The sequence below is a fragment of the Stenella coeruleoalba genome (genome assembly GCF_951394435.1).
Source record: "Stenella coeruleoalba genome assembly, chromosome: 7".
Lineage (NCBI taxonomy): Eukaryota > Metazoa > Chordata > Mammalia > Artiodactyla > Delphinidae > Stenella > Stenella coeruleoalba.
Window position 1 is genome coordinate 33,321,457 of NC_137153.1, and position 14,135 is coordinate 33,335,591.

At 39.4% G+C, this 14,135-nt stretch overlaps 1 protein-coding gene across 1 annotated transcript in view; it reads left to right on the forward strand.

The window, feature by feature from the left end:
- Window positions 1-14,135, forward strand: part of CENPP (centromere protein P) — a 225,726-nt gene that overhangs the window by 49,103 nt on the left and 162,488 nt on the right. The window contains exon 5 of the mRNA XM_079927568.1: window positions 10,796-10,892. Coding sequence (XP_079783694.1) covers window positions 10,796-10,892 — 97 coding nt within the window. The remainder of the gene's footprint in view (window positions 1-10,795; window positions 10,893-14,135) is intronic.

A 14,135-nucleotide genomic window follows, 5' to 3' on the forward strand; every position in this document is an offset into this window, starting at 1 on the left:
TCTGACTTCATGAAGCTGACAAACTAGTAAATGAGCAAAACCAATAACGTGTGGTAAATGATGATGGGATAAATGCTATGGGAATGTAAGTGCATACCTATTACATGGCAAACATTGTATGTGCTTAGTATGTAGCAGTGAACAAAACAAAACATCTCTGCCCTCATAAACTTATCTTCTAGGAAGAGGAAAAGGCAATAAATAAACTGATATATAAAATGAATAATATATTAGGTAGAGATAAATGGTATGGGAGAAAATAAAGTGGGATGGGAAATAGAGAATGTACAGGATGAGGGAGAGGTATCCATTTTTAAATAGTATGGTCAGAGAAGGCCTCAGTGAGAGGGTGACTATGAGTAAGTCAGGGAGCTAAACTTGCCTAATTGTACCCAGCTGGTTACCAACTCTAGGTACTCTCTAAAAATGAATCCTATTTTTCCTTGTATTATAATCACTTAGTATGCATGTCTTATCCTTAGTGTAAATCACAAATATGTGATAACAAGGACAGTGTACCTTCATATAACACATTTCGTTGGGTTTTTTCCTTTAAACTAATGACTAACCACTGAATTAGGAAAGATATTTAAACTCTGTGGAGCTCTATCTGCAAAATGAAGAAACTGGATAAAAGTATTTGCAAGCTTCTGCCCCATTCCAAAAGTTTATATGAAGAATAACAAATCAAAGAATAAAAATATTTCTGAGAAATAATGGAACTTATTGGAATTGGAATAATAGAGCTATTAGAAGAATATCCATGAGCTAGGTCTCCCCTTTACAACATGGAGTGATTGCCAATATTTGGGGAATGCTTCTCAGCAAAACTGGATCTACAAAGCACTGTTTCTCTGGGCCACCCACTCTACATGGAATTACTTCATCTTACAGATTCCCTATTGTGTGATATTACTTGTGGCATAGATTCCTAAACTCCTTCAGTAAGAATACATGCCCACCACTATTTACAATATACTCAACTGATCGAGTTACAAGGATTCTTTGAGAATGAATTCTATATGCCAGATGCTTTCTTCACTATTTTTGTTGTTATTTTTGAAGAAAAAAAAGCACAGAAAAGCATAAAAAGCTATAACTGGAAGGGATTTAGGACAAAACTACTCCTCAGATTAGTCATTGTACAGGTAAGCTGAATGATTATTATGCAGACATGCTCGTTTTTTGTATGTCTGAGGCAATTTAGGTCATTTTCCAAGAATCACAATTCAATTAATCCCCTTACTGACTTCCACAAGTTACTTACTATCCCAAGTCCTGATAAGTTCACCAAGATTAGCTTCAGAGGGCCATTTACTCAGTGAAGAGCTGCACCAAATTAGTCACCTTCATAGAAATATCACTATAGCTTCCACGAAGACTAGTTTGGTGAGGTCCCTCTGAGAAGCAGTTCCAATGAGTTTATTAACTCATGGTTACAGGACCATTTGGCTGAGTGACCAAGTATGGAGAGAATAAACCTCACCACTACTGTGTATGTGTTCTGGCGTAGTCTTTTTGCTATCTACAGGAACCAACAGCTTACATGTGAAATAAACATCTATGCTCATATATACTACATGGCTAATGTTTAAAAGTTAGTAATAAGTGCAAGGGAACCTATTTTAATAGGTTTTTAAAAAAATTATTTGAGTATGGTAAGGCCAACAGATCAGGAAGACGATTACCATTGAAAAGGTAGTTTGTTACTTAGTTGGTTCCTAAGAGGGAGGGGTACATCATGCCACTGGGGGCCACAGGGAGAAGCACTAGAGTAGGTCAGGAGACAGAGGGAGAATGGGAAACTGGTCAAGAGCCTTTACTGTGGTTTCTGAGGTAGGGAAATGTGAGTCAGTGTGAGCAGGCTTAGGTTGGCTAGTTTGAATAATTTCAGGAGGCTGTGGGTCATAGGGGCTGTCACTAGATACCTCTGGTACCTAGCCCTGAGCAAGTGGATACGGGAATAGCAAATATAAAGGAGGTGGTTGAGATACGGGTTCTGGACTGGTTGTATCACGTTAGAAAAGCATTCAGGAGCAAGTTGTTTACTATCTCTAGGAATGGGCTAACCTTGGGAGGCACAGTTTCTCCAGGGTCAGCAAGGCCCCAGATGTCAAAGCATCAGAATACAGAAAATAAAAGACATGATTAATACAGAGCCCTGGCTGAGTTCTTTTAAAATTCAAGGCATAGATGTCAGTGAAACTAGCAGAGTAAGTACCTTTGAAGATTCTCTCCTCTGTAAAAGCAACAAAAAAACTGGCCAAAACTGTCAGAATCAAATTTTTTGGAATTCTAGAAATGAACCAAAGGGTTGTAGCAATCCAGGGAGCATTTATTCAGGAAAAATGGCAGAATCTTGATAACAAGAGTGAGCTTTGTGTTTTTTAAATGCCCTATACCTATCTCTCCTTTACTAGCTCTGTGTTAGCCTTGACAACAAAAAGCCTGTAATCCTGGTGATAACCAGCAAGGCTGGCAGCCACCAGAGGGAGCAGAATAGGTTCAAACTCCTTCAAAGCCACATTCCCAGTAAATTGTCATTGTTTGACCTGTTTCTTTATTCCCTGGAAGATCTCACTTTGAAGGCTGTATTTATTTGACCTGACTCAGAACTAATCTAGTGTGAAAGGTTTTTCTCTGGGAGAATTTGTTGAAGATATTTGGAGGCTTTTTTTTTTTTGGTCCATGCTATGAAGCTTGTGGGATCTTAGTTCCCTGCTAAGGGAACTTGTGGGATCTTAGTTCACTGCTGGGGCCCAGGGATCAAACCTGGGCCCCAGCAGTGAAAGCACTGAGTCCTAACCACTGGACTGCCAGGGTTGCCCTGGAGGCAATTTTTAATTAAAAATCGCCCTGGAGGCAATTTTTAAACTTCATGGGTGCCTGAGGCGGTGGATAACAGCTGGGGCAATTAATAGGTTAATGAAAAAGCTTAAAAGGAAAAGCTGTAGAATGCAACGGCTAGGGACTTCAAAAATCTCTGACCTATCCCTGGGAATCTAGAAGGCTGGGTTGTGTGCATGCTCAGGGAAGACCTGAGATGGCCTAAGTTCTCACTACTGGCTGACCGTGAGGCTGTGCAAAAGCAGGAAGTGAAAGCTAAGGTAGTATTGTCATTTGCCTTGCTGAGTTTTGTTTTGTTTTGTTTGCGGTACGTGGGCCTCTCACTGTTCTGGCCTCTCCCATTGCGGAGCACGGGCTCCGGACACACAGGCTCAGTGGCCATGGCTCACGGACCCAGCCGCTCTGCGGCATGTGGAATCCTCCCGGACCGGGGCACGAACCCGCGTCCCCTGCATTGGCAGGCGGACTCCCAACCATTGCGCCACCAGGGAAGCTTTGCCTTGCTGAGTATTGAAGCTATGCCCAACAGAAAGCCCCTTGGCAAAGACTTGGAGACATGGATTCAAGGTGTTTAAGTAAATCTCTGTCCAATATTAGCTAATTGAGCAGAGACTTACGTAGTCACGCACAACAAAAAGTAGACTCTACAGATTGGTTCAGAAAAGTCACTAAACCAACAAAAGGAACAAAAAGCACAACAGCAAACCCTGGGGAGAGGGGGAATCTGATTCCTGGAATTGCCACACTATAGTGTTTAAAATGTTCAGTTTTCAACAAAAATTACAAAACAGGCAGAACGAGAAACAAAGTAAGAAAGTAAGGTCCATGCACAGGGAAAAAAGTAATCAAGCAATAGAAACTGTCCCTGAGGAAGCCCAGACTTTGGATTTATTAGACAAAGAAACTGTTTTAAATATGCTCAAGGAGTTAAAGGAAACTGAGTGAATGATGGCTCTGGCAGCAAATTTTCTTAATTTTCTTCATGTGAGAATGTCTTTACTCTCATTCCTGAGGAAGCTTCTTTCTGGATATAGAATTCTAGTTTGACAGTTCTGTTCTTTCAACACTTAAAAAATGTTGTGCCACTTGCTTCTGGCCTCCATGGTTTTTGATGAGAAATAGACAGTTATTCAAACCATTGTTCCCTTATTTGTAATGCCTCATTTCTCTGTGCCTGCTTTCAAGGACTTTCTTTGTCTTTCATTTTTAGAAATGTGATCATCATTTCTCTGGGCTTAGACATCTTTGGGAATCTGTAGGTATATTTTTTTAGTCAAATTTAGGAAGTACTCAGTCCTTTTTTCTTCAAATATTTTTTCAGTCCCAGGCCCTTTCCCCTCTCCTTCTGAGGCTGATGACATTATTTCACAGCTCTCTGAGAATCTCTTACCTTTTTTCCCCCAATCTTTTTTCTCTCTGTTGGTATGAATAATTTCTATTGGTCTATCTTTAAGTTTCTTTCACCTGCCATCTCTATTCTGCTATGGAACACTTCTGATGAGGTGTTTTTTTGTTTTTTTTTTTTTGGCTGCATTGGGTCTTCGTTGCTGCACGTGGACTTTCTGTAGTTGCGGTGAGGGGGGCTACACTTTGTTGCAGTGCGCGGGCTTCTCATTGAGGTGGCTTCTCTTGTTGCAGAGCACAGGCTCTAGGTGCGCAGGCTTCAGTAGTTGTGGCACGTGGGCTCATTAGTTGTGGCTCGCGGGCTCTAGAGCGCAGGCTCAGTAGCTGTGGCGCACGGGCTTAGCTGCTCCGCAGCATGTGAGATCTTTTTATGATGTCTACATTATCTATATTTTATTTTTATGTTCATGATTTTATTGTCATTTGAGAAACCACAGCCAAATCTAAGGTCGATATTTGCCTCTGTGTTTTCTTCTGAGAATTTATAGTTTTAGCTTTTATATTTAGGTCGTTGATCCATTTAGAGTTTAGAGCATATGGTGCAAAGTAAGGGTGCCACATCATTCTTTAGTATTTGGATATCTGGTTGTCCCAGTACCAGTTTTTGAAGAGACTATTCTTACCCCCACTGAATGGTTTTGGCACTCTTGTTGAAAATCAGTTGACCGTAGATCTATGATTTTATTTCTGGACTCTCAATTCTCTTCCCTTTATCCATGTGCTTATGCTTTTGCTTATTACCAGCAGTACTAGTTGCCTAATTGGGAGGATTAGGGACACGGCTCCTCTTTGGCATTAGGGTTCTGTACTGCATGGTTTCCCTTTTCTCATCTTTTTTTTTTCTTTTTTTTAACTGCATCAAAAATTTTATTGCCTAATTTTTGAAAACTTTTGCTATTAAGTAATAAACCACAAAAGAAACTGTATTAATATTATGTCCAGTAGATTAAATTGCATGATTTTGAACACTGGTTTTTTTCTATTGAGATATAGTTGATATATAACATTATATTAGTTTCAGGTGTACAATGTAATGACTAGATATATGTATAAATTGTGAAATGATCATTACAATTACTCTAGTTAACATGTATAACCACATAGTTACTTTTTTTTCTGATGAGAACTTTTAACATTTTCTCTTCTAGCAACTTTCAAATATACAATACAGTATTATTAACTACAGTCACCATGGTGTATATTACATCCCCATGACTTACTTATTTTATAACTAGGAGTTTGTACCTTTAGACCACCCTCACCCATTTTGCCGACCTCATAACCCCCTGCCTCTGGCAACCACCAATGTGTTCTCTGCAACCGAGTTTGTTTTTTGTTTGTTTGTTTTTTAGATTCCACATACTAGTGAGATCATACAGTATTTATCTTTCTGTCTCTGACTTATTTTACTTAGCATAATGTCCTCGAGGTCTAGCCATGTTGTTACAAATATCAGGATTTCCTTCTTTTTATGGATGAATAATATTCCATTAGATAGATAGATAGATAGATAGGGATATGTATCTCCCTGTGTGTGTATATCTATCTGTCTATCTTGGAGGAAATCAAGAGTAATATTCTAGTGAACACACAAATAAGAAAGTGAAACAGCTTTATTGCACCTATGGGGAAAGTTTTAGTGGTCTGGATAGAAGATCGAACCAGCCACAACATTTCCTTAAAGCCAAAGTGTAATCCACATCAGGGCCTTAACTCTCTTCAATTCTATGAAGGATGAGAGAGGTGAGGAAGCTACAGAAGAAAAGTTTGAAGCTAGCAGAGTTTGGTTCATGAGGTTTAAGGAAAGAAGCCATCTCCATAATATAAAAGTACAAGGTGAAGCAACAAGGGCTGATGTAGACACTGCAGCAAGTTATCCAGAAGATATAGCTAAGATAATCCATGAAGGTGGCTACACTAAACAACAGATTTTCAATGTAGACAAAACAGCCTCATATCGGTGGCTTCAAAGCTTCAAAGGACAGGCTGACTCTCTTGTTAGGGGCTAATGCCACTGGTAACCTTAAGTTGAAGCCAGTGTTCATTTACCATTCCAAAATTCCTAGGGCCCTTAAGAATTATACTAAATCTCTTCTGCCTGTGCTTTATAAATGGAAAGCCTGGATGACAGCATGTCTGTTTACAACATGGTTTACTAAATATTTTAAGCCCATTGTTGAGGACTACTGCTTAGAAAAAAGATTCCTTTCAAAATATTATTTCTCATTGACAATGCACTTGGCCACCCAAGAGCTCTGATGGAGATGGACAATGTTATTAATGTTGTTTGCATGCCTGCTAACACAACATCCATTCTGCAGCCCATGGATCAAGGCGTCATTTCAACTTTCAAGTCTTATTATTTAAGAAATATATTTTGGGCTCCCCTGGTGGCACAGTGGTTGAGAATCCGCCTGCCGATGCAGGGGACACGGGTTCGTGCCCCGGTCTGGGAAGATCCCACATGCCGCAGACTGACTAGGCCCGTGAGCCATGGCCACTGAGCCTGCACGTCCGGAGCCTGTGCTCTGCACCGGGAGAGGCCACAAGAGTGAGAGGCCCATGTACCGCAAAAAAAAAAAAAAAAAAGAAATATATTTTGTGAGGCTGTAGCTGCCATAGATAGTGAATTCTTCTGATGGATCTAGGCAAAGTCAGTTGAAAACCTGGAAAGGATTCACCATTCTGGATGCCATTAAGAACATTCATGGGACTTTCCTGGTGGTCAAGTGGTAAAGAATCCACCTTCCAATGCAGAGGACGTGGGTTTGACCCCTGGTTGGGGAACTAGGTTCCCACATGCCATGGGGCAGCTAAGCCCACGTGCCACAACTACTGAGCTTGTGCGCTCCTCAACTAGAGAGCCCGCGTGCTGCAAACTACAGAGCCTATGTGCCCTGGAGCTTGCACACCACAACTAGAGAAGAGAAAACCCCCACGCAACAGCTAGAGGGAATCCTGTGTGCTGCAACGAAAGATCCCGCATGCCTCAACAAAGATCCCACATGCCGCAATTAAGACCCGACGTAGCCAAAAGAAAAAACAAACAAAAAAGAAAGAACATTCATGATTCATTGGAAGAGGTGAAAAGATCAACATTAACAGGAGTTTGGAACTAGTTGATTCCAACCTTCGTGGATGATTTTGAGGGGTTCAAGACTTCAGTGGAGGAAGTAACTGCAAGTGTGGTGGAAATAGCAAGAGACCTAGAATTAGGAGTGGAGCCTGAAGATGTGACTGAATTGCTACAGTCTCATGACAAAACTTTTAATGGATGAGGAGTTGCTTCTTATGGATGAAGAAAAAGAAAGTGGTTTCTTGAGATGGAATCTACTCCTAGTGAAGATGCTGTGAAGATTGTTGAAATGACAAAAAAGGATTTAGACTGTGACATAAACCTAGTTGAGAAAGCAGTGGCAGGGTTTGAGAGTATTGACACCAGTTTTGAAAGAAGTTCTGTGGGTGAAATGCTATCAAACAGCATTGCATGTTACAGAGAAATCGTTCATGAAAGAGAGAGTCACTTGATGCATCAAGCTTCATTGTCGTCTTATTTGAAGAATAAGCGTGGTGGTTGCCACAGCCATGCCAACTTTTAGTAAACATCCCTCATCAGTCAGCATCCATCAATGCCGAGGAGAGACCCTCCACCAGCAAAAAGATTTGCTGAATGCTCAGATGATGGATAGCAGTTTTTAGCAGTAAAGTGATTTTTTTTCTTGTGAACTTTTTCCTCTTTATTGTGAACATTAGATCAGTTTAATATTCAGGAGTCCTCAATCAGATATGGACTGATTGGGTCCAGATATATAACAAGTGTATTTATATCTTATAGAAACTTAGTTTTAAGCTGAAATACAGTAGACATACAATATTATGTTAGTTTCAGGTGTACTACATAGTGTTTTGACATTTTCATATATTATGAAATGTTTACCATGGTAAGTCTAGTAACCATCCATTCCCACACAAAGTTGTTACAATTTTGTTGACCATATTCCTTATGCTGTATATTACATCTCTGTGGCTTATTTATTTTATAACTGGATGTTTGTACCCTGCACCTATTTCTCCCCCACTCCTAAAGTATTTTTTAATTAAGATATGTACCTTGTTTTTTTAAATTAATTAATTTATTTTTATTTATTATTTTTAGTTGTGTTGGGCCTTCATTGTGGCACACGGGCTTTCTCTAGTTGCGGCGAGTGGGGGATACTCTTCGTTGTGGTGTGTGGGCTTCTCATTGCAGTGGCTTCTCTTGTTGCAGAGCATGGGCTGTAGAGTGCACGGCTTCTCTAGATGTGGCACGTGGGCTCCATAGTTGTGGCTCGTGGGCTTTAGAGCACAGGCTCAGTAGTTGTGGCGTACGGGCTTATTTGCTCCATGGCATGTGGGATCTTCCCAGACCAGGGCTCGAACCCGGGTCCCCTGCATTGGCAGGTGGATTCTTAACCACTGCGCCACCGGGGAAGACCTGTACCTTGATTTTTTTTTTTTTTTAGACATGAAGCTGTAGTGTAACATAACTTTAATATGCGGGAAACTAAAAAAATCTGTACGATTCACTTTATTGCGATGTTTGCTTTTTTGTGGTGGCCTGGAACTGAATCTGCAATATCTCTGAGGTATGCTTATATTCACATCCTCTGCCTGTTTTATCTGCTTGTTTGGATTTTTTGCTATTGGGTTATGTGAGTTCTTTATATATTTTGCATATTAACCCCATCAGATATTTGGTTTGCAAGTACTTTGTCCCATTCGCCAAGTTGCCTTTTCATTTTGTTGATGGTTTCCTTTACTGTGCAGAGACTTTTTAGTTTGATGTAGTCCCGTGTTTATTTTTGCTTTGTTGCCTTAGCTTTTGGTGTCAAGTCCAAATAATCATCACTAAAACCAGTGTCTTCACTCCACATCTTGTATGACTTCTGCTGGCCAGAAGGAGCAGTCTTTCCCTGGGCCCTTTTGTTTTTTTTTTTTTTTTTTTTTTTTCTTTTTTTTTTGCGGTACACAGGCCTCTCACCGTCGCGGCCTCTCCCGTTGCGGAGCACAGGCTCCGGACGCACAGGCCCAGTGGCCACGGCTCATGGGCCCAGCCGCTCCGCGGCACGCGGGACCCTCCCAGACCGGGGCATGAACCCGCGTCCCCTGCATCGGCAGGCGGACGCTCAACCACTGCGCCACCAGGGAAGCCCTTTGTTTGTTTTTTTAATTTCAGTCTGCTCTAGCATCCAGATTGGGATGTACAAGAGGTAAAAATGAACCCCAAGGAACTCATTATCTGGTCCTCCCTTAATTCCTGAAGTCTCTACCTGTTTTGCTTCTTCTGTCCACATATCAGAATCTTCCAATATTTGCTTTACGTGTTATTTCCATGTTTCTAAATTGTAATTAATGGGAACATTCAGGTTCAATGTGCTTACTCTACTGTGACTAGAATGGGAACTCTACTCCCACAATCATTTATTGAATGAATGATTAAATGAGCACATGCATCTTGCCTGTAAGTTGCTCAGAAGTGTTTGTAGGTGTCAATATAACAATAGGTATAGTATTAAGAGAATTGAGCTAAATTCCTATGGGAGCTCATAGGCATAGGAATGAAATTATTTCTAGCTATTTTGGAATAGGACATATGGTGTGGTGGTGAGACACAATAATTCTGTGACACCAACTGGGTGTCCTGTAATTCAGTTCAATTCTGACACTACCCAGATTTAGCAGAGACCCACAGGTTAAGGGCAGAGTCCTCCATAAGACTGCTAGACTTCAGTAAAAGTTACAACCCAGAAACAGCCAAATGGAAACAATTCATAGACCAAAGTCTAGGGGTGGGGTGGGGTGCCGTGGGGGCTGGGGGAGGAGGATAGACATAGAGCTTCTGTGCCCTCTCTTCATGGAATCTGGGCACATCAGCCTCCTAGCACATCCACATGTTCACCAACCTGAAAGTGCCACTGAGTTTTGCTGTCCAGACGTTTTATTTGGGTTACCTTACATAGGCATCATGATTGGCCATGTGATTAAACTCCTCCAGCTCTCCTCTCTTCCCTGGAGAACTGGTGAGCCCACAGTTCCAACTTTTTAATCATGTGGTTGGTCTTTCTGGTGAACAGTTCCCATCCTAAGGCTACCTAGGGACCACCTTGATTCACCTCATTAGCATAAAAAAGGCACTCTTGTCACTCAGGAATTCCAAGAGTGTTTGAAGCTCTGTTAGGAACTAGTGACAAAGACCAGATATATTCTTTATTATACCACAGGTCATCAAATGAGATATCAAGGAGAAAGTGGCATTTGTGTGATATCTTGAAAGCTGGGTAGGATTTAAACATTTGAAGATGGAGAAAACGGAATTCAAGCCTGAGAAATCACACAGGGGCACATACTCCAAAGGGTAGAGTTCAGTGTATAGAAATATATTAAGTACTTTTTTAGCTTTAGTTTCTGATCTATAAAAAGCAATAATAATATAAAGCCAGATGGAGCACTTAAATGAACGATAATAAACGATATTTATTAATCATAGAGCCTTTTATTTTTACAGAGCAGAAGAAAGAAGAGATCTGTTTATGTTTTTCCGAAGCCTACACTTCTTTGTGGAATGGTGTGAATATCGTAAGCGCACATTTAAACGTTTCAAGGTAGAGTCTAAAGTCTTTCAATTTAAACGTATATGGAAAGTGAAGCTGATGTTAATTTGGGGGTTTAAGGTAACATTCTTAAAGTTTTCAAACAATAGAAAATGTTTTTACTGACTTCTAGATTTGCAGTTATTTGGAATAAATGAAGGAGGAATGCTTCTGTACAAGTCAGTTAACCATATATATTGAAAGAATATAGTCTTGTGTATATATATATATATAAAATATATATTTATTTTACAGTACACACTTTGAAAAAGTAATCTGTCAAGGACACTTGAAGTAAAATGCCAAATGCTAATGAAGGACATAGGCATAGCAGCCTTGTAACGTCACAGTGTAATCTTTACTTCCTGAGCCACACTCTGTATTTTGAGCTTCTTATTTATTGTATATTTCAAGTTTAAATATTGGAGTCTGATTCTTGTAAAGTAATGCTTCTTAGGTCTGATACATATACATTCAGAGACTTTTTTTTAATTCCCTTTGTTTTCTGTCATAGCTAGAACTATATTTGGCTGCATTGTAATCCCCCAGGTCCTACTCAGTTAGATAGTATCAAATTATTGACAGCAGTGATGCACACAGAAACCAGTTCTGAAAGAGTTAACATAAATAATATCTCAAGGTTCAGGTTCCCTCAAAATCCTGAGTCCTGACTATTGTTTTTATGACTGGTACTAATTCTCATTTATTTTGGATTCTTTTTTTTTTTATCATCATCATCATTATTTGCATTTTATTTGGTTGAGCTGGTAATATCTGTCAAGCGTAAGATTTTCTTTAGAATGAAACATGTCAGTACCTGTACTGTACCTGTACTGTGGTCCCTTGAGGAGTGCTCAGGATTATGTTGTTTACTTGCAGGTGCTCTTGCACCAGGACAATTAAATAGCTCTTCTTCAGAATTGGTAAAATACAATAATGATTGAGGAGTCTGCTGGCAGTTATGGTAATGAATCACCTAATACGGCCATTTCCTTATACATTAGAATGGGTTGTGGGAAATGTGAGCACTAGTCCCATTTTCAAACTGATTTTCCTCTAGGTGCTTTTAAGGCAAGTGTAGAAGTATAATTGGTGTGTTTTTCCTGTAGAGGATAAAGTGCTTCTTTGAGCTGGTCCTTTGCTGGTGACAAGGTTACTAGAATGGAAAGAAACATCACATTGTTGTGCAACCATCACCAGTAAAAATCTGTCCCATTAAACACTAATTTGCCATTCCTTCATTCTCTCAATAGTGTCCTTTGATGCATAGAAATTTTTAATTTTGATGAAGTCCAATTTATTTTCTTTTCTTTTGTAGCCTGTGTTTTTGGTGTCATATCCAGGAAATCATTGCCAAATTCAACATCATAAAGAATTTTCTCTTTATTTTTTCCTGAGAGTTTTATAGTTTAGCTCTTAACTTTAGGTGTTTAATCCAGTTTGAGTTAATTTTTATACATTCTGTAAGCCAGCAGTCCAACTTCATTCTTATACATGTGATTATCCAGTTTTCCTAGCATCGCTTGCTGAAGAGACTGTCCTTTCCTCATTGAGTGGTCTTGACACCTTTGTCAAAAATCATTTGACTATATATGCAAAGGTTTGTTTCTGGATTTATTATTCTATTCCATTGGTCTGTACGTCTGTCCTTATAGCAGTATCACACTTTTGTTTACTGTAGCTTTATAGTTACATTTTGAAATGAGGAAGTGTGAATCCTCCAGTTTTGTTCTTCCTTTCAAATTTCTTTTTGGTGTTTGGAGTCCCTTGAGATTCCATATGAATTTTGGTGGGTTTTTCCAGTTCTTCAAAAAATGTCGTTGGGAGTTTGATAGGGATTGCTTTTGAAACCACTAGGTGGCGTTTCAGGGGAGTTCCAAGGAGCTCCAGTCCTTTATGTCTCATTGTGGAAAGAATTCAGCAAGAGACAAAGTGATAGATAAGAAGTGATTTATTAGAATAGGATGCTTGTGAGGCTTAAAAGCAGGTGGGCTAGGGGGTGATGCGCCCTGAGAACTTAGTTGGCTACAGTTTTATAATCAAAGGAGAAGTGGGGAGGAGGAAAAGACCACCTTCTTCCTCATTCTTGAGTAGATGTCACGCTTCCATCATTAACTCCTCCTCTAGGTTGGACAGGGGAGTTTTCTTGTCCCTACGTGGTCAAGCCAGGACTGTCATGGCACTGTGGAAATATTATTTCAGGTCTCCATACAATGAGGGTCTTTCACTTTGAAATGTCACCTTTCCATAAATTATTGTTTTTTATGTGTGCAGAGAGCATGTCCTAGGGGTCATTAACTTACTGAGCTCACTGGTCAGGATGTGGGTCTCATGCCACCATTGTTTATTGTTTGGGGGCATGTCTCATGTTTCTGTTGCATGGTTTTGTTGCTAAGCAGGCATACTTGGCTTTGTGGTTAAGCAAACCTGCTTTCTTGAGCGATCATTAACTTACAGGGGTCTCCCATACTTTTCCTTTACTTACAATCCCATAGTGGGATTAACTGTTTAATCACCTGCTTTGTCCCTTTATTCTGTTCCTATCATTTTGAAGTTGTTTTGGGTAGTGCTGACATATTAACTATTCAGTCTTCCATTCTTGAACACAAGATGTCTTCCCATTTATGCATATCTTCTTTAGTTTCTTTCAGGAATGTTTGTAGGGGTAAAATATTTTTAATTTTAATCCTCTGTTTCATTATCAGTGTCAAGAATGAAGCAATATCTATTTAAGATAATGGGGATCAGCATATATTTTACTTCATTATTTTATTTGTGACTTAAAGGTGTATATAAGGTTGTCAGGTACCTAGGTTCATATCTTCTTATCTAGAAGTCTCAAAACTATTTTTTAAGATAATTCCATAATTCAGACTTTTAAACCAGTGCTCTTTCCTAATTGCTATTTTATATAAACCACTGGCTTTTAAATTCTCTAAAATTTGAGAGTTATTTTATGGTGCTTTTCCCCTTTAAGTTTAGTAATATAAAGAACATAGGAATACATTATTATTCTGACATCTGGAAATGGGAAGAAAGTACTGACCCCTTTCCCCAGTGTTGGTTCCACCACTCAGCAATCCTTTATTAAGTTTGTTTTTCCAGATAAAGTTACAGTTTATTTCTATTGATTTATTCAAGATTGTGGTAGTTTAAATATTCTATTTTTCCAAATAAAACAGAGCCCTTCTGTTTAAATGGATTTTATTTTGCACTATTTACTATATATTCAATTTAGATGTGCACACTATTATG